The sequence below is a fragment of the Pelecanus crispus genome, chromosome W (genome assembly GCF_030463565.1).
Source record: "Pelecanus crispus isolate bPelCri1 chromosome W, bPelCri1.pri, whole genome shotgun sequence".
Classification (NCBI taxonomy): domain Eukaryota; kingdom Metazoa; phylum Chordata; class Aves; order Pelecaniformes; family Pelecanidae; genus Pelecanus; species Pelecanus crispus.
In genome coordinates, this window is record NC_134675.1 from 21,616,074 (window position 1) to 21,637,186 (window position 21,113).

Consider the following 21,113-nt stretch of genomic DNA (forward strand, 5'->3'; position numbering starts at 1 on the left):
AAAAAAATCAAGGTACAGTTACCATGTAATGGGAGGGGGAAATATGATGACTTGTAAGCTGTGTTTTCTGTGGATGGCATCTGAAAGGAGAAATTTATTTTCTAATGACAATCAAAATCTCCCTGGATGGGTTGATGTGAAGCTGGAGATGACATGAATATAAATAACCTTATAATAAGCTACCCTTTATAGAATTGCTTTCTCATGTTTAATTGTCCTGATTTTCAAATTTGTTTGAGGGTTTGTTCCTCACAACCTGAATTTTTCTGCTTTTGATCCAGGAGAGGTGACCCTTGTGTACCACATATGTGTGTCAGTAGATTGGCACCAGATTACAGATCTGATGCTCCTATGGGATGAGAAAAGAAGCCAGGCTTTCAGTATGCAGAAGCTCTTACTGAAATGCTAAAATAGCCAATAATAAATGCCAATGTACCAGTAACCCATTTTTTTCTTCCTTATTCATTAAAAAATTGGCTTCAGTAAAAAGCTTCCTGAAGTTAATTCAGAAATACTAGTAAAAATGAATTTTCACATTCATTTCTATTCTGTAAATTATTTAAGCTGTTTAGAAAGTAAAACACTCCTGCATGTTTTAAAGTATTTTTTCCTCTTTGCATAGTTCATTCTGTTAGACTGCTACTGTAATGTTAGAATTCTATTGTAAAAAGAGACAGGGTGTTTCTCATCTTATACCAGACTTTATGGATCTAATTGTTTAAAAAAGAGATTATGATCATTAATTTATCCTTTGAGAAGGTGTAAATAATATGACTGAAAAGTGCTTGTGTGGAAACCCTTGTTTTGATTGGGTTGGCAGGAAGAAGGTGAATGGTGCTTAGTGCAGCTGATGGTTTTGAAGCAGATTACTGGGGACCAGAGCAAAATATTTTTTCATTATTAGATTATCTAGTATAAATAATGTAGATTTGACTACATGTTTAAGGTAGTTCTAGATAAATGTATAGGAGCTGATATTTTCATGAAGGTGTTTGAGATGTTGTTTACCAAGATAATAAATAATTTTTACTTTTTCCAGTGATCCTTTGAATACCTCTTTGCCAATATCCAATACAGTACAGGAGTCCACCTACACAACTTCTGCCATCACCTCTTCCAGTCTGACCTGCTCATCCCAGAGCACTAGCCCAGTAACAACAACTTCCTCCTATGACCAGACTTCTGTGCATAGTAGGGTAGTGTACCAAAGCTCCATGGCTCCGTCTGAATCAACCCCTGTTGCAGTTATGGTGAGTGAATTTTAGAAATAAGACCTTGAAAAAGGTGAAATCTTCTTATCTATGTTAGACTTGTATTACCCTGCTATGTTAATATTTTAACCAAGCCAAGTGGTATTTTTGATTCCCGAGTCCACCCTGTTATTTGTTTTTTCTTTTCCTATTTCCATTTTTTGTATTTGGGATATGAGAGCTTCTGATTTTATGGGTTTTGACATCTTAAATTGCTGTTTGACCTTTTTTCTTAGTAATACTTAACATTCTAGTTGAGCTTCCTTCCCTGAAGCTTAGCTTTTAAAAAAGGAACTATCTCTGTGTGTAAATATTAGTCATGGTATTTTGCCATAACTTGACAGTTTCTATCCAAAGGTATGTTATTTATTAAATTTATATGGCAACTAGCAAATGGATCCCAAACTGTTTGTGGCCCCTCCAGCATTACTCTTTTGTTGGATTTAAACAGCATTGGAAATTTAGTTTCATGTTTTATTTTAAAAAGTATAGGGAGAGGTCTAATCTAGGACAGAGAGGACCTCTCGGAAGATATTCAAAAGCACCTACTCTCTTTGTATATGGAATGTAGGTTTGTTTTAAGAGAACTTGATTTATTAAATGTTTAAGGAACTTGTGAGAGTCTGTAAGTTGATTTACTTCTGGCCTTTGTTATGCAATGGCTCAGTCACACTTGTCTTCTGCACTAGCTCGTATGTACTGGTGAGGATCAAGCATAGACTATCCACTTCTGTACTCCAGCGTTATCAAAAAAACAACTGGAGCTTCTCAAGTCTTATCTTTCAATGGAAAAAAATTGGCGTCTCTGTGTAACTTGGATAGTTAAAATTGTGAGTTTCATTAGATCAAAAGCACAACCATTTCCTATATGTTAATGCAATTCTTTCTTTCATATCTGTGTGAACCTGAAGTTTATGTTATATACAGTACATGGGAAGGTCTCCTGCTGATGGGTGTAGTATGGGCAGTGTATGGGATTCTGTATGTTCAGGACACCTTGCACTTGAGACAACTTTATTATGTGGTTTTGTTAAAGGCAGTAAAAAGTTAATTTTCTGCCTTTTTTTGTCTTTCAATTTAGAATGAATATAGAATTTTGCATGAAGCATGTTCCATGTTTGATTCAGTCTGAACATGTAACATACCTCTAAGATGATTTATTCATTCATTTCTTCTTTGTTTACAGAATGGGCACAGTGGTGTTAGAACACAGGCAACTCTTGACAGTAAGTTTACAAAGCTTGGTTGTGCATGGGACTTTCTGATCTTTCCTTACTACTTGCTGTGCGCACAACTGTAGCAGTGACGTCTGGTTTAAGGTTTTACATTGTTCTTGCTGGCTAATTTGTGGCTGACCCATTTGAGTTTATTTTGTACTTGCATAGGATACACTGCTTGCTTCTTGACTAAAACTAAAGTATGAAAGCAGCCTTATTAAATCTACAAACCTAAGCAGTCTTAGAATTAGAGAAGCTGCTTTGCTGCTTTTTCTTTTGAATTTATCTGCCAAAAATTAATATAAAATTAAAATTTAATATAAAATTTCTTAGCAATTCTTCCGATTCGCAGTTGGGAAGCTGTGAGTAGCATTTAGCTGTAATGAAACAGTCACATTCTTTGAATGCACCTCTCACTGGGTTTAGTGCTACTTCTGCCCTGTTAGAAGCCTGGAGGGAATAAGGGTGACTAACATGCTCCCTCTGCCGGGTAGCTTGCTGCCTTGCAGTGGGGTAGCAATAACACAGTACTGGCTCTGATACAGGCATTACTGTTATCTTCATCTTGGCCTGTTTCTGATGTGGTATTTTACTTGTAGCATCCCTACAGCTTTCTTCCTGGAGTTAAAATAATTATAGTATTTACTCTTCTGACCTTTATGTGCTGCTCTGTGGAAGTTTTCAAGGGCAGCAGTGTGAATTAACATCTTTTGGAATTTCAATACTTCAATTTTAGGTCTGTCCTCCTCTTAAACATCTCTTCAGGTAGGTCATTAGTTGGGGTGGCCTTTTTGGGTTTTTTTTATACTTCTGAGTAGAAAGTTGAGAATTCACACCTGTAAACAGTGTCTTGTTAGTGCCAAGTTCAATTTAAATGAGCAGGAGGAGTGTATATGCCCAAAGAGTTACCACTTAAAAGATTGTTATATATAAAGACAGATTTTCAAGTGGAAAACTTTTACTCTCGTGTACAGAATTAATAAACAATTTATGAAATTCACTACAGACTTGTATTTTTGCTATGGAAAACAAAGATCTGAGAATTCCTAGTATTTTTGTAATTATTCTCTAACAGCTTTATTAGTCCCTTTTTCTATGCCAGTTTCCTTGAGAACACTTTTGGGTTTTTCTGTATCTCAAGCACATAAACTGGAATCAGTCTTCTTCCATGTATCTATGTCATGCATCCAAATAATTTTGAAATTCCCTTCTTAACATTTGAAAGTACTGACCTTTTCCCTTCTGTATGTGCTGATAATATTCTTAGTTGTTCACCTCTCATCTTTGCTGCTATTGTCCTTTAATATCCAGATCCCATGCTTCCTAAACCCTTAGTTCAAAGTGTGACTGATATGTAATAATTCTGACCATCCTACTTGTCTCCTGGTTTTCTTTGTCTTGCACATAGTGTTCAGGCATCTTGTAAGGGGTCTTAATGAAGATGGTGATTCTGTCCCTTGTATTAAGGGCATCTACTTTTACTTCAAGGAGGGAACCCTGTTCTAAATGTATTGAGAGTTGTAAAGGTTATTTACTTATTTTTATATGTATCTTGCCAGGAGGTATCAGGTGATATAGTTGCCTTCTTCATAACTAGGTTTCTGTTTGTCACTTGAATTTCCTTTTCTGTTGTCAGTTACCCTCATACTTATTGCTAAGGACAAAACCTTTTGATTTCTGTTTGCATAGCACCCAATCCAGCAACCTGACTTGGGTCATTTAGCAAGGAAACCACACCAATAATGTGAACAAACTGTGATGTGTAACTTCCAAGCGTGTATCTGACTTTTGGTGACCATTCTAAGACTGTTTTCACATGCATTGCAAGTTAGTGATGATCCACTGGGTAGCGGTCTCTGGTGTGGTATGGAAGCATGGTGCAGCAGAAGGCAGGGCTCAACTCTGAGTTTTATTGGTGGGTGAGTGTCTCTAATTCTGTGCATTATCTTTGGAGGACAAGAGATAAATGTAGAAACAGCTGGGAACTATGTTGGGCAGTAGAGTTGTTCAGTGTCTTATTACGGTATAGTGATCCTTTGGAAAGGCATGTCTGTGGTAAACAAGTTCTACTCTGTATAGACTAAAAAGTAATATTAATGCTAAACACTTTTTGTTATTTAGGTCAAATAAAGACAATATTTGACAACTCTTTAGCCATTAAAAGTGCTTAATGCTGTGCTCAATCGTGGCCTTTTACTGTAGCTTCTTTTATTCTACTGCATTACACATTTGACTCAGTTCTCCAAACTGGTAAGTTGTATGTGCCCTTGTACTCCAGCGATCTAAGTCTCAAACATCAAAGGTGCCATGTAGGTTGGAATGAAGAAGCAGAGCTGTAGGTAAAAGCAGATTTGTACAGTGCCTTGAAAAGCGCAAATGACTTTTGTTTACGGAACCAAACGCAAGGAATTTTAAAATGAGGATTGACTTGCAAGCAAAAGTTAGTAATCCATATAGTGGGAGGTAAAGTGCAGAAGACTGTAGTTTACTACACGTGTAGCAGTCAAAATTATAAATCTATTGTAGGTGAAGAGCTTAAAGGGAAAAAATGATAGTTCTGTTGCTGTTTGACTTTTCCTTAATAGCTAGATTGCTTGATACCGTTACTGGTTCTTAATGGTCAGGTTTTTGTAAACCAAGGGGAGAATACTAATGTGTTCCTGGATCCAGGCTGGGATATCAGGTATGCTGGAACTCGTATTTGAATGCCTCTTTTTAACTTGTTGCAGCTACTCCATCAGTTCCAGCACCTAAGACAGAGCCTTCTCCTTCGCTACCTTCTGCTGGTTCTCTGCCTAGCGTGGTATCCACCACTGCTTCGCTTCTTCCTTCAGCATCGCAGCACGCGGCAGCATTGCCCAGCTTGCCTCAGTCCAGTGATTTGGCCAGCAGCTCGCTTTCCCAGTTAAGCAGGTACAGTAGGAGCTGTGATAAACTGAAAGGGGTTTAATTTTGGGGAAAGGGCAAACGTGAGGGTGGTTGTGTATGGGGCTGTCGGACACCAGGGTCCCCTTTTCTGACATTAACTAGAATTAGGAGAGAGATTCAGAAGAGACCAGGATGTTTCTGGCTGCAAAGTATGAGCACTGGGCTGCCTCTTAATGATAGAGCAGCTGCTGCCCTCAAGTTTTCATTGTGTATAAACAACTTTGTGTTTCAAGGGGCTCTTGCTTCAATCATGCCAGCTAAATTGATTCCCCCACTTTGTTTTTCCTACTTTGTCCACAGTATCTGCTGTTTGTTTAGTGTTGTATGTTTGAAATCATTCCTTAACAGTTTACTTCCTGGCTACTTTTGAAATATTGTGGTTTCATTTATATTTGTATTTTTTAAAATTAAAAATCAGAAATAATTCCACAGGGACAGTGTGTGGTTTCTTTTTTTTTCCTTTTTCTAAGACATTTCCTTAAGACACTTTGAACTACAAGATTGGCATTCCTGGAAGTGCATTTAGCACAGCTTAGCTTGTTTGCACATCTGTCTGATTTTTCAGTGCCTGTTACTTGAGCTTCGTCCTCAGACAGGTGACATCTGAGGCTATACTGGTTGAGTTATATTTTAATACTCACCTGTATTGGGTTTGCATGGCAAGGTTTTGGTAGCGGGGGGGGCTACAGGGGTGGCTTCTGTGAGAAGCTGCTAGAATCTTACCCTATGTCCAATAGAGCCAATGCCAGCCGGTTCCAAGATGGACCTGCTACTGGCCAAGGCCGAGCCAATCAGCGACAGTGGTAGCACCTCTGTGATAACATATTTAAGGGGGGGGGGGGGGGGGGGGGGAAGACGGGACAAAAAAACCAAACAAACCTCCAGGACACAAAGTGCAGCTGGAGTGAGGAGTGAGAATATGAGAGAAGGACGACTCTGCAGACACCAAGGTCAGTGAAGAAGGAGGGGGAAGAGGTGCTCCAGGCACCAGAGCAGAGATTCCCCTGCAGCCCATGGTGAGGCAGGCTGTCCCCCTGCAGCCCATGGAGGTTAATGGTGGAGCAGATATCCACCTGCAGCCCATGGAGGACCCCAAGCTGGAGCAGGTGGATGTGCCTGAAGGAGGCTGTGACCCTGTGGGAAGCCTGTGCTGGAGCAGGCTCCTGGCGCAGGACCCATGGAGAGAGAGGAACCCATGCTGGAGCAGGTTTGCTGTGGCAGGAGTTGTAACCCTGTGGGGGACCCACGCTGGAGCAGTTTGTGAAGAACCGTAGCCCATGGGAAGGACCCACATTGGAGAAGTTTGTGGAGGACTGTCTCCTGTGGGAGGGACCCCATGCTGGAGCAGGGGAAGAGTGTGAGGAGTCCTCCCCTTGAGGAGGAAGGAGCAGCAGAGACAGCATGTGATGAACTGACTGCAACCCCCATTCCCCATCCCCCTGAGCCACTCAGGGGGAGGAGGTAGAGAATTTGGGAGTGAAGTTGAGCCTGGGAAGCAGGGAGGGTTGGGGGGAAGGTGTTTTAAGATTTGGTTTTATTTCTCATTACCCTACACATGTTCTCAGTTCTCTCTCCTACTCAGTTTTGATTGGTAATAAATTAAACTAATTTTCCCCAGGTTGAGTCTGTTTTGCCTGTGACAGTAATTGCTGAGTGACCTCTCCCTGTCTTTATCTTGACCCATGAGCATTTTTGTTATATTTTCTCTCCCCTGTCCAGTTGAGAAGGGGAGTGATAGAGCAGCTTTGGTGGGCACTTGGCATCCAGCCAGTGTCAACCCACCACATCACATTTGTACTGCATTTGTTAATGTAAGAAACTAATTTGATGGGCTATCACACTTTTTTTTTCTGTTTCACAGGTAGGACATGGTTGATTCTCTTTTAATACACTAGTGTTTTCTGTTGAATAAAATGGTAAATATGTCAAATAGGAAGAATTGCTCCATTCGCATTAGAAACATCATCTCCCCACGTTTGTTTGAAAAGCTATGTACAGTGGTAGAAATTTTAGTTGGAGGATTGATGCTGTTAGACAGATACCAAGCACCATGCTTAGATGATTCCTGAATTCCAAGTATGTATGACTTGGTTGTGCTGGTGACTCTTGTCTGTCTCTGCTGTAGGTCAGATGGCCAATTAAGGCTTATTAGAAAAGCTGGGGAGAGCAGGCAAGGGAGTGGTTTAAAACCATATGTTGGACTGAACCATTTCTTTCCTTGCTGCCTGAAGTGGTGTCATTATAATTCCTGGAGATGGGGAACAGTTTTAAAGAGTCGAAGTAAAATTAATCTATGAAACTGCCAAGATTTATTCTGATCCCATGCCTTGGAGAGCTGCCAGAAGTGTTTGCCCTTAAATTAGGGCATATAATTTAGCCTGCAGCTTTGTTATGAAAACTGCTGCATTTTCTTGTGGCTATTTCCATAGAGAATACTAAAATATTTGTTATGGTTAGGATCTCTCTTGCTTCTGATTTCATGTGAGGAGGGGCTTTTTGAGCACCAAACAATACATATTTTTTATGGCTTTGTTTTGTTTGCCTTTGTTCAGTGTTCATTTTGTTTATTCTATGTTGTACTCTAATGTTCTTGATGTCAAATTTAAGGTATAACTTTTGTCAGTGTAAATGTTTAAGAACCAGTTTCAGTCACCTTTCAGGGAGACATTTAAAGATCTTTGGATTACAGATGAATGTCAGTGCTGCTGTTGCTGCCAAAAGTTCACAGGCCTGGTCAGCTAGGGGAAAAAAGATGGTGCTAAAGCAGAGTTGCTTCCTAAAATTAAGTTATCTGCAGATGTTTTTCACCAGTCTTATACATACACTGTAAGATATGAAAATAAAGAATCCCCTGAACTGGTAGTTCCAATTCATTTTTTCAAAGAGGAAATGGCTTTTGGTGGGGTGTAATTGATTAAATTGCCAGATTCTGTAGTAGTATGTCTAATTTTTGGGCTTTCACAGATGCTCTTCATTTGCTGTGGTTTTTTTTGGTGGGTGGTGGTTTGGGTTTGGTTTTTGTTTGTTTGGGGTTTTTTTGTGTTTTGGGGTTTTTTTTTGAGCCCTGTCTTTTGAGAGAGTATTGGGGCTTTTGGCAGAGTTATGGGGCAAATGAACTGCAGTTCTAATTGGTTGAACTAATGTCATGCAGGTTATGTGAGAAATACCATAGTGAGTCAAACCAAAGCACTGCCTCACCTAATTAATACCTGTGCCCCATGGCAGGTAGCAGCAGTTGCTCAGGGAAAGAATGAGAAACAAGCCATGTCTTGTGTGAAACCTTCTTCTGGTTTTGGACTTTACATGTCTTGGAGTCATTGCTACATAATTCCTGAAGCAGCTATTGATTTTCTAAAAATATAGTAAATTGATAAATACAAATGAATGGTGTATTAGATGTTTCTTGTTTAGTAATAGTTGTCTCTGTACTTGAATTTTTTTCATTAAACAGTAGTAGGATATAAGTTAAAGGAAAAACGTCTGTAGGGGTGTAGGTGTACATGCACCCCTACAGACAATTTTTTCTTTAATATCCTACTGTGTGTGTATGTGTATACACATACCTACAGTTTTTATTCTTTAACTAATATCCTACTACCTACTCTGTGTTTGTGTATATATGTATATATTAAAAAATGTTCTAGGAAAAATTAATTTTATTAATTCTTTGCAATTTCTTTCTAGCTCCCTTTCCAATCAGAGCAGCCTCTCCCCTGCCTCAGTGTTGTCTTCAAGCACATCACATGCAGTAAGTCCAATTTGCATTTCAACAGATGTTTGGCATATAGTCAGTTTATCTGATGATTAAGACCCTCTCAAAGTTCATTGTGTCTCAGTACACTAAGAACTGAAACAAGAGCTTCATCTCGGGGAAGGAGGACTGCCAGTCCCTCTAGTGGTAAAAAAAAGTCGTGATTTGTACTAGATCAGGAATAGCTATTACAGAGACTTGCCAGACACACAACTGTAGAGGAAACTTTCATGCCAGCAAGGGGGGATGGAATAAAGAAAAAATTTCTTGTAACAAATGTATTAAATAAAAAAAAAAAAAAAAATCTTTAGAAGTGGCTGTCTGAAACTGCTCCAAAATGTGGACTCCACTGGAGAGGTTAGCTGGCAAAATGCAGGTGATGGAATGATACATGTCATGACAAATGCCTCATGACAGATGATTTTAGAGTTTACCATGTGGCATTGTTGTCACCTGTGTATTTAATGCATTTAAGGTAACAAGGCAAATGGTATTGAACACAGTGCTCTAGATGAGATTGCACAAACGAGCCAGATGCTGCCTCGTTCTCTGATGGGGTACTTCTGTACAATCCCAGTTGGGGTGTGCAGATAGGTTACTGCTTTCCTTTATGCCTGTATTTTGGTTTGTAATGCTCCATCCCTACTGAATATGTAACTTAAAAATTCACATTTATCCAAATGTCCTTCTTTTCTGTTGTCAGAGTTGTTTTGGCTTCTGTGTGTTGATGGCACTGTTTTGCAAGCATGATCAGCTTGCAGCTAAGGCACTGTATTGTGCTGGATTCAAACCAGGAACTCCTTTATCCTCACATGTTCCTGTAATACGTCTGGTCTGCGTTTCGGTTTACCACATTGACTCTGTTGTGGGGTACTGCAGTTCTAATTTTTTAAATTCCACAAGTGCATTGAGGAAATCACGATAGCAGTGTCCTGTATTTTGAAAACAAATACTGTCTTTTCGAAGAATATAGGAGTTTATTTAACATAACAAGTACTAGCTTAAATGAGTATACAAGCAAAGGGCAAGAAATAATTCAGTGGAGTGACATTTGAGTTACTGTGGTATAATTTTACGATGATATAGTGGTTTGAATTTAACTCTCATGTAATAATTTTCTTTGAATACTTAAAAATCACAAGCATGCAACTTAGTTGCTTGCTTGGAACATAGATAATGCATATCTTTTTCTTTTGCATGTGCTGCTGTTACTTAAAAGATTGTTGGTTTGGGGTTTGTTCCCCTGCCCCCAGCATCTTCCACTGTGGTTTATTTGCTCTGTCATCCTCATTCTTTTTGTCTCATTTCTAGCACACTAGTGTTGAGAACACAACTTCGCTCCAGCCCTCAACAACCTTTTCAACTGTTTCAACCTCGTCCACTAGCACCACCTCTTCGGTTGTCAGCATGGCAAGCAGTATGAACACTACAAACAGCCTTGGCCTGAGCATTACCAGTGTGTCTATACCAGCTGCTACCACACGGGCAGCTCCCTTAATGTCTTCAGGTTCGCAATATTAACAGATCACGTGGATAGACAGAGGACTTCAGTCAGCAGAGCTGTCAGTTGAGCATCTCACCAGCCATAACTATGCTAAGAAATCCACACTAGCATTTTCAGCATGCTTTATTTGCTGGCTTAAAGTTGCCTGGTTTTGTGTATTTGAAATATTTGTTAGGGTGTTATGTGGCATTTATATAGCACATTCCATCCCCAAAGAGCTTTATAAATAGACACCAGAGCAGTTCTGACTCTGGAAGTTTTGGGCTAGGAGATTCGCTCAGTTTGTATTCCAGGTTGTAATCAGCTCTTGGCTGTGAGTTCACATTAGCTTTAATTTCAGTTGTCTTTGTGACTTGAATTCATTTGGCAGTATCAAAATATACTGCAGTGTCCTCATTATCATATGCTTCATCCATGCTGCCACATCTACAGAAAGGAAAAAAGTGTCTGATGTCTGGGTCATTCCACAGCAAATAGCCCTTCAGAAAAAGGGTCCACAGAGAGAGAAGGTGGGGAAGCTTCTTGCACTGAAGTGGAAGCAATGCGAGGATGAGAGGAAATGGCCTCAAGCTGCATCAGGGGAGGTTCAGATTGGATATTAGGGAAAATTTCTTCAGGAAAAGGGTAGTCAAGCATTGGAACAGGCTGCCCAGAGAGGTGGTGGAGTCGCCATCCCTGGAGGTGTTCAGAAAACGGGTAGACATGGCACTCTGGGACATGGTTTAGTGGGCATGGTGGTGTTGGGTTGATGGTTGGACTGATGATCTTAGAGGTCCTTTCCAACCTTAATGATTCCTAGTTTTTACTTTCATTATAAATAATCCAGCCATTAAGCCAGGAAACATGAAATTGCTACTGTACCCTTAATTGGTTTAGTGGTGGACTTGGTAATGTTAGGTTAATGGTTGGACTGGATGATCTTAAAGGTCTTTTCCAACCTAAATGATTCTATGATAAATTCTCTCTTGCTTCACTAATCAACTTGAACTGCTAAAAGGAAATCCTATGGAGGGAAGTGAATGATTGAAATATTGAGATCAAACTTACTTAAAGAACGATTTCTCATTTCAATGCCTTGTAAATGATGTGTCTGATGACTGGCCAAAGTGCTTTTTTTTTTTTTTTAACTCTTCTGCTTCATAGCACTGCTTCATGGAGGCAACTGAAACTGTTTCAATTTTCTTCTTTGCTATTTCCAGCTGCAGTGAGTCACCCACAAAAAGTATGCTGGCAACATTTAGTGCTTTCCAGTCAATTGCTGGTGATAAGGGGGAATGTGTTGACAGAGCAGAAAATGAGAGAATTTGCTCTCTTAGATTGAAAACAATGCCTAAATTTTGCCTTCAGGAGAGGACTGAGGAAAGGAGAAGTTCCTGTAATTCTTGTAATCCTCTAAGACAAAGTAAATGACAAAAATCACTGTTCTCTGATGGGACTGTTTTCAGTCTTCAGTACCTTGTGCTTTCCTTCCTTGAGGCATGGTTAAACTCTTCAGACTATTTTGAGCATTTTTATCAACCAGCACAAAATTCTTCTGCATAGTTCTGCTCTTTACAAGCTATGACAGTGCAGCCGCCAGGGCTTGTGAGCTATCTTGTCTCAATGCTGAAGCCTTTTCTAAAGGCTTGTTAAAGTGTCTGTATTTTGATTCTACAGGCAAAGCTCCCCCAAACCTGCCCCAAGGTGTACCACCCTTGTTGCATAACCAGTATATTGTGGGACCTGGAGGACTTCTGCCTGCCTACCCAGTAAGCAATTTAATTGTTCCTGCCCTTGATTGCCTAACCCTTGGTGCAAGTGGGCCCTCCAGACCTACTGCTGCCTATGCCAAGGCATTTCTGTTGGCACATGTTGCACCTGGAATTCTTGTTCCAAATGCTGAAGAATATGTGAAATGTATTCAGTGAGGGTTTGCTGTTGATAGTAAACTGCAGAACTGTTGGTAGAGACCTGATTTGGCTACTGTTGAAGCTAAACATGCATGTTGCTATGGTTTTCAGTGGGATCAGGTTTTAGGCCCTTTGAGTAAAATTAGACTCATTCAGGTTTGGGTTACTGGAATAGATTTACTATAGTAATGGTTGAAATGTGCAGTGTGTCCTGTCTGTCATACTTTGAAAGATTGCACGTAGCTTTTTGATGTCTGACCAGGATCAACATATTTTTGGTTATCTGGTTTTTGAATCAGAAACTTTATACTAATAATTTTTCTGTATCACACTGAATGCAAGGGGATACCATAGGTTGCTTTGTGGTCTAGTCATTAAATCTGAAATCCTGCTATTCTCAGAAGTAATGATTGAAGCAAAGAAGGCTGTTGCTCTTACTCCCAAATCTGACTGCCCTATAGATTTTTCAGAAGTTGATGAATGATGCATCTGTGAAAACAGTATTGAAGATGGGACAGTCGTACTCTCCTCAGAGGACTGCTGTCACCAAGAAACAACATCAGAGTGACAAGCCATTTTAAGCTTAGCTCTACTAGTCTTAAAATGCTACAGTGCTCCATGATAGCACAATGTGACATGTAGCTGTACACCTTTAAAATAGACTGGGCCTAGGTCAAACTCTGTTTAAAGCCCCAAATTGGTCAGTGTCAGAGAAAAGTGTTATAATAATGTTCTATTTTTATCTGTCTTTAAGCAGATTTATGGTTATGATGATCTCCAGATGCTTCAGTCCAGGCTGCCAATGGTAAGTAAATGGCTTGGTTTGTTTAATTTTAAACAAGTTATCTTCAGTGTTGATCATTTGTGTAACACAAATTGGTTCATTTAATGGTGATTAAGAGCTTATCCTTATGTTCTATATTCTGTTTTTTAAATATCCACAAAGAGTTTCTCTAGGTGGTGTAAATTGATACAGAGCAACTGTTGCATCATGCATTCGTCCATCTGCAAATTCTGTAAATAGAAGCAAGTGTGCTTTGTGCTTTTGAGTGGAGAAATTTTTAATTGTTGTAGCAACAGTATGACTTCTTACCTAAGATGACAGGGGGGGAATGGAAACAGGTCCCTGCTCAGGGCGGCAGGCAAATCCCCTCCTGGCCTCCCTCACCTTCCCAGTTGCCCTTACACAACAGATATGGGGCTCTGGAACTTGAGGGCCAGGCAAGTGAGGAGGGAGGTGAAGGTCCAGCCAGGGGGTTGACTAGGGTGAGTCAGTCAGCCCCACGCATTATGACTGCCTCTGTTAAGAAAAAAAGGAGGGTAATTGTTGTAGGTGATTCCCTTCTGTGGGGAACAGAGGGCCCAATCTGCCGTCCAGACCCATCCCACAGGGAAGTCTGCTGCCTCCCTGGGGCCCAGGTTAGGGACGTTACTAGGAAACTCCCTGGTCTGGTACGGCCCTCTGATTATTACCCACTGCTGGTTATACAGGTTGGCAGTGATGAGGTTGCAGAGAGAAGTCCTAAAGCGATCAAAAGGGACTTCAGGGCACTGGGGCGATTAGTCGCATGATCGGGAGCGCAGGTAGTGTTTTCCTCAATCCCGTCAGTGGCAGGGAAGAATACTGAAAGGAATGGGAAAACTCACCTGATTAACAGGTGGCTCAGAGGCTGGTGCTGTTAGTGGAATTTTGGTTTTTTTGATCATGGGAAGGTTTACACAGCACTGGGCCTGCTGGCAACAGATGGAGTTCAGCTGTCTCCAAGGGGGGAAAAAAGGATTCTCACTCATGAGTTGGTGGGGCTCATCGAGAGGGCTTTAAACTAGGTTTGAAGGGGGAAGGGGATATAACCAGGCTCAGCAGAGAGGAGCCCAAGGGTGGCATGGCAACATTGGGGATGAAATCGATAGCCCAGCTCGAGTGCATCTACACCAATGCACGCAGCATGGGCAACAAACAGGAGGAGCTGGAAGCCGTTGTGCAGCAGGATGGCTATGACTTAGTCGCCATCACAGAAACATGGTGGGACGACTCTCATGACTGGAGTGCTGCACTGGAGGGCTATAAGCTCTTCAGAAGGGATAGGCAAGGAAGGCGAGGCAGTGGGGTGGCTCTGTATGTTAGGGAGTGTTTCGATTGTATAGAGCTTGATGATGGTGACGATAGGGTTGAGTGTTTATGGGTAAGGATGAGGGGGAAGGCCAACAAGGCAGATGTCCTGCTGGGAGTCTGTTATAGACTGCCCAACCAGGATGAAGAGGCAGATGAAATATTCTGTAAGCAGCTGGCAGAAGTCTCGCAATTGCTAGCCCTTGTTCTTGTGGGGGACTTCAACTTGCCGGACATCTGCTGGAAATACAACACAGCAGAGAGGCAACAGTCTCAGAGGTTCCTAGAGTGTGTGGAAGACAACTTCCTGACGCAGCTGGTAAGTGAGCCTACCAGGGGAAGTGCCTCGCTTGACCTGCTGTTTGCAAACAGAGAAGGACTGGTGGGAGATGTTGTGGTCGGAGGCTGTCTTGGGCTTAGCGGCCATGATATGATAGCGTTTTCGATTCTTGGTGACGTAAGGAGGAGGTTCAGCAAAACCACTACCATGGACTTCCGGAGGGCAGACTTTGGCCTGTTCAGGACGCTAGTTGACAGAGTCCCTTGGGAGGCAGTCCTGAAGGGCAAAGGGGTCCGGGAAGGCTGGGCCTTCTTCAAGAAGGAAGTCTTAAAGGCGCAGGAACAGGCTGTCCCCATGTGCCATAAGACGAACTGGTGGGGAAGACGACTGGCCTCGCTGAACAGGGAGCTTTTGCTGGGACTCGGGGGGGAAAAAAGGAGAGTTTACCACCTTTGGAAGAAGGGGCAGGCAATTCAGGTAGAGTACAGGGATCTCGTTAGGTCATGCAGAGAGGAAATTAGAAAGGCAAAAGCCCAGCTAGAACTCAATCTGGCCACTGTTGTAAGAGATAATAAAAAATGTTTTTACAAATACATTAACAACAAAAAGAGAGCCAAGGAGAATCTCCATCCTTTGCTGGATGCAGGGGGGGGAGTTGCCACCAAGGATGAGGAAAAGGCTGAGGTACTTAATGCCTTCTTTGCCTCTGTCTTTAATAGCCAGACCAGTTATCCCCAGGGCATTCAGCCCCCTGAGCTGGAAGACAGGGACAGGGAGCAGAATGAAGCCCCCATAATCCAAGGGGAAATGGTTAGTGACCTCATACACCACTGAGACACTCGCAAGTCTATGGGGCTGGATGGGATCCATCTGAGAGTACTGAGGGAGCTGGTGGAGGAGCTTGCCAAGCCACTTTCCATCGTCTATCAGCAGTCCTGGTTAACAGGGGAGGTCCCTGATGACTGGAGGCTTGCCAATGTGACGCCCATCTACAAGAAGGGCCGGAGAGAGGATCCGGGGAACTACAGGCCTGCCAGCCTGACCTCGGTGCTGGGGAAGATGATGGAGCGGTTCGTCTTGAGTGCACTCAACAGGCATGTGCAGGTCAACCAGGGGATAGGGCCCAGCTAGCATGGGTTTATGAAAGGCAGGTCCTGCTTGACCAACCTGATCTCCTTCTATGACCTGGTGACCCGCCTGGTGGATGAAGGAAAGGCTGTGGATGTCATCTACCTGGACTTTAGTAAAGCCTTTGACACAGTCTCCCATAGCATTCTCCTAAGGAAGCTAGCAGCTCATGGCTTGGACGGGCATACTCTTTGCTGGGTAAAAAAACTGGCTGTGTGGCCGAGCCTAGAGAGTAGTGGTGAATGGAGTTGTCCAGTTGGCGGCCGGTCACGAGCAGTGTTCCCCAGGGCTCTGTTTTGGGGCCAGTCTTGTTTAATATCTTTATCGATGATCTGGATGAGGGGATTGAGTGCACCCTCAGTAAGTTTGCAGATGACACCAAACTGGGTGGGAGTGTCAATCTGCTTGAGGGTAGGAAGGCTCTGCAAGAGGGACCTGGACAGGCTGGACTGATGGGCTGAGGCCAACTGTATGAGGTTCAACAAGGCCAAGTGCCAGGTCCTGCACTTGGGTCACAACAACCCCATGCAATGCTACAGGCTTGGGGTAGAGTGGCTGGAAAGTTGCCTGGCCGAAAGGGACCTGGGGGTGCTGGTTGACAGCCGGCTGAACATGAGCCATCAGTGTGCCCAGGTGGCCAAGAAGGCCAACAGCATCCTGGCTTGTATCAGGACTAGTGTGGCCAGCAGGAGCAGGGAGGTGATTGTCCCCCTGTACTCGGTGCTGGTGAGGCCACACCTGGAATACTGTGTCCAGTTTTGGGCCCCTCAATACAAGAAAGACATTGAGTTGCTGGAGCATGTTCAGAGAAGGGCAACAAGGCTGGTGAAGGGTCTGGAGCACAAGTCTTATGAGGAGTGGCTGAGGGAACTGTGTTTGTTTAGCCTGGAGAAGAGGAGGCTGAGGGGGAGACCTTATTGCTCTCTACAACTACCTGAAAGGAGGTTGCAGTGAGGTGGGTGTTGGTCTCTTTTCCCAAGTAGTTAGTGATAGGACAAGAGGAAATGGGCTTAAGCTGCGCCAGGGGAGGTTTAGGTTGGATATTAGGAAAAATTTCTTCACGGAAAGGGTAGTCAAGCATTGGAACAGGCTGCCCAGAGAGGTGGTGGAGTCACCATCCCTGGAAGTGTTCAGAAAACGGGTAGACGTGGCACTCTGGGACATGGTTTAGTGGTCATGTTGGTGTTGGGTTGATGGTTGGACTGATGATCTTAGAGGTCCTTTCCAACCTTAATGATTATATTCTGTTTTGTCAAGTGTAGTTGAAATCTGAGTGTGAATGTTTTCTTTTACCAAGAGGTAGGGTTGAACAGCAAGTACACAAATTGACAGCCAGTAGGTGCATCTGACAGGTTTTGGAGGCGCTCGTAGGTGGAGATCTTTGCACGTGCATCATGGCAACAAATGCAGATGAGCTGCAGGAGGGAGAGTATGCGAAGCTTTCTTCCTTACTTGGATCCAGAATGTAAATGGCATGTGAGAGAAGCTGAGAGTTAGATTCACAAAGAGCCTAAGCCTAGATTGCAGAAAGGTAAAGAATTTTGTTTTCAGAAAACTAGGATAGGGAACTTGGAGAGTAAGTTTGACAGTATTTAACTGAGGAAAGTCACAGGATTAAGTGATACAGTGTATCTGTGGAGGTAGAAGTGGAGTAATGAGCAGTGATCTGGAAAAGAAGTATTGCTGGATGAATGCCAAAGTTAAAGGTCCAAGTCAGTACCAGGTGGAGTCTGGGAACAGCCAGAGTCAGATAGTCAAAGGTGAGTACAGGGATGTCCCAGACAAAACCCTGTCCAGCTGCACATCCTGAATTAAAAGAAGTTGAGTGCATTAATGAAGATTTTAGCTACCCAATGAAGGCGTGATCCTTGGAAGAATTGTCGACTGAAATGAATGGGATTATTTTCAGAGCAGCAAAATGACAAAATATTTACAGTTCTGGGGCCAGGAGAGACATGGTTACATTGGTAGGAGACAAAATGTTTTCTAGGAGTGTTGTTCCACTTTTATCAGCCTGCGATTCCCATCTGTTTGCTCAATTTTTTTGTTGCTCTGTGAGCAGGAGTGCTTTTTCCATATAGCCGTACCACAGGGCCATGCAAAGGTTGGAGCAGAGCATGCCTCTTGGTTTGGTTCTGAGGGGCCAGGAGCTGAGAATTATTGATGTTATTTACATGTAGTGACAGCAAATGGAGAGGAAAAAATGAATGGGTAATACTTACTCTCCTTCATCAGCTGGTCTAAACCAAAATGGAAGGTGGAAAATCTTGAGGAGATAAGGACTGAAGAGATGATTCTGCTGATGATGGCTAAACCCTGGCGGAGGTTTTCTGAAGAGGTTGAGGAAAGTGCATCCTTGGGGAGGTGCCAAAGAGAAGAGTGGGCACTGGATCTGTAAGAGCCCTGTTTGGAGCAGGGCTTGGAGTAGGTGTTGAGTGGAGGTCGCTTCCCCCCACCCCAAAGGCTTATTCCTGTGCTTCTGACACAAGACGCACTGGCAAGCTTTTTGCAACAGGTCTTTATTTTCTGTCAAATAAATAGGTGAATAAATAGATAAAAGCCGTTGTCAAATTAAATATAATAAGTTGTATAAATAGACAAGTAGTCATTGGAGGCTCAGGGTCCAGGGTCGTTCTTGCAGTGGCTCTTGCCATCAGTCAGGGGAGGCAGGAGGACAGAGGTGGGGATGGGGCAGTGGTCCAGAAGTGGTGGTGGCAGCGTGGGGCTGTGCAGGTTGGTCAGGGTCGTTGAGCTAACCGCACGTGGTGCGGGTGAGGTTGTGGAGGGGTTGGAAGCAGATGCGAGCTTCAAGGCAGACGTGGTCCCAGTCACAGGGACTGTGGTGGTGGGTGCGGAGGAAGTCCTGGATGCGCCCGAAGTACTTGTTGATGCCGAGCAGCAGGTTGCGGGGCCCTTGGCCTTCGAAGAGCATGCCGTTGGCTGGCAGGCATTGCTCCAGGTGGTAGATGTAATGCTGGAGGTTGCTGAGGAGTTGGTGGCGTGCTGGGGCATCCCAGTGGTGGGGGGTGCTTGGGCTGCTGAGGGTGGTGAAGAGGTGCTGGAGAATGCAGAGGGCGGTGGCGGCAGCCTGCTGTGGGTGGCTGGTGTGGAGGAGGGTGTTGGGGAAGGGGAAGTGCGTGTGCTGGTGGTGGCAGGGCTGTGGCGGGCTGGGAGCCATGGCCTGGAGGAGCTGAGCTGGAGGCTGTGCCAGGGGAAGGTGGGGTCTCGGGGATGCAGGTTGGCAGGTGAGGGCGGTGGTGAGAGCTGGCAGGAGGAGCAGGAGCGCTGTGCCGCAGGCAGGGCTGTGGGGTTGTGGGTGCAGCCATGGTGGCTCTGTGCATGCTGTGTGGGTGGTGCTGGGCAGGAGCCTGGTCAGGCTTGGTGGTGGTGCGGGTGGGCACTGTGATTGGGGTGCTGCTGGGTGGCTGGCTTTATGTGGTGCTGCGTCTTTCCCTTCCTCGCTTTCTGATTGCAGCAAGTTTCTGGCTGTAATCTTCAGTTTTGTCTGGTGGCTGTGGTGGCCTTGGGGGAAGTGTGTTGGTGGTGTGGCTGTGCTTGGGAAGGGCGGTGGTGTGTTTGGGGGAGGTTGGCTGTAGTGGTTCAGCGGGGGGGATGTGAAAGCACTGGGGTAGTGACACATGGGGCAGTTTTTTTGCTGATGTGTTTTTTGTGGTTTCTCCTTTCCCTCTCAGGCAAGCTCTGATGCCTGTTGTGTTCTGCTGAATTTCCCTTCCTGCCCAAGTCTCTTCCTTATGTAATGCGCCAGTATTGGTTGTGGGTTTTTTACTTTCAGTATATGTCATCTTTGTTTTCGTATCAGTACATCATTTCTTTTTACATTTTGGAAGATTTGTAATGTGATGTATATCTCAGGAGCTCTCTAAGTTCAGATATCGTTTGAGGAGGTAGCTCTGGGTCTAAGCACTTGAGCACTGAATGTTTATTGATGAAGCTTCTACAATCTCTTTGCTTCCCTTTCCTCAGTTTGAACCTCATTGTGATGGGGGATAAGTTGTTTTTTCTAAGCTGTTGCTTATTGAATGAAGGAGATGCAGACAGAAATATTTTTGCATAGGGTGATTTTTGCTATTTTTGCCAGTTGAGGAATTTTTCATGACTACTGTCCCATTGTGCTGTGTGGAGGAAAAGGTCCTCTACAAACAATTCAATTTTTCCAATTTCTAGTGTTTGCCTGGTGAAATGCTTGTGTCTTATGTTATGCCCTCATACTGCTGGAACTTCTCAGTTTCTCTTTTTTTATCACTGAGTGCATAATTTCTTTCAATCTTTTTTAAATTCTTTTTCAGTGGTCTGTTTTGCTTTGGAGGTCCCGAGTACAATCTGGTGCTGAGGGTAGGTGGTGTCAGAGGAGGTTGCTGATGCATTGTCCAGTGATGCTTTTGGATGTATCTCCAGGAATGGACATCGCACAACCTCCCTGATCCCTCTTCTGGTGTTGTATCACCTTCATGGTAAAGATAATAGTGTGTTTATTCTTTCATGTTTGAATCCCCTGTGTTCCAGCTCGTGGTGTTATCTCTCATCCTCTCTGTTTTTATGTCTGAGGAGGGTTTGCTTTCTTCAGCCACCTCAGAGAAGACAGAGCCAATGAGGTTGTCCCTGCCTGGCATCACAGGGTATTTCTGGTTAGAAGAATATCAGGAGGACTGTAGTACAGCCTGGATGTTGCATCTTGAGGGGTCCTGCTGTGTTCCTGACTATATTTGGTCCCACTTGTTTTCTTGTTCTCCAGCTGCATGGGAAGTGCCCCTTTGTGTTTGCATGGAGCAGTGTCCTTGCAGTGGTGTGGAGGTGGTGTGACTGAGCATGGAGAACTACCTCTTTGTCCCGTGTGGGAGGAGGCCAAAGCTGCTGAGCTTTTGTGTTGTCTTGCTCGGGCTTACCTGGGGAGGGCAAAGCACCTGGGGCAGATATTTTTGGGGTGGTGGTTGGAGTGCAAAGGAGCAGCTGGTGGTGAGTGGGCAGTTTCCTTCATGGGGAATGCTGTGCTGGTTGGTTTGGACCATGTTGGGTGGTGGTGCTTGGGGGATGTATC

At 43.6% G+C, this 21,113-nt stretch overlaps 1 protein-coding gene across 2 annotated transcripts in view; it reads left to right on the forward strand.

The window, feature by feature from the left end:
- LOC104037061 (ubiquitin-associated protein 2-like) overlaps positions 1-21,113 on the forward strand; it is an 86,902-nt gene that overhangs the window by 48,971 nt on the left and 16,818 nt on the right. The window contains exons 14-20 of one of the 2 annotated variants that reach the window (XM_075725669.1): positions 1,040-1,250; positions 2,437-2,476; positions 5,197-5,380; positions 9,080-9,143; positions 10,458-10,653; positions 12,307-12,398; positions 13,297-13,344. In XM_075725669.1, the coding sequence (XP_075581784.1) occupies positions 1,040-1,250; positions 2,437-2,476; positions 5,197-5,380; positions 9,080-9,143; positions 10,458-10,653; positions 12,307-12,398; positions 13,297-13,344 (835 nt within the window). The remainder of the gene's footprint in view (positions 1-1,039; positions 1,251-2,436; positions 2,477-5,196; positions 5,381-9,079; positions 9,144-10,457; positions 10,654-12,306; positions 12,399-13,296; positions 13,345-21,113) is intronic. The other variant, XM_075725670.1, reaches the window with a different exon arrangement.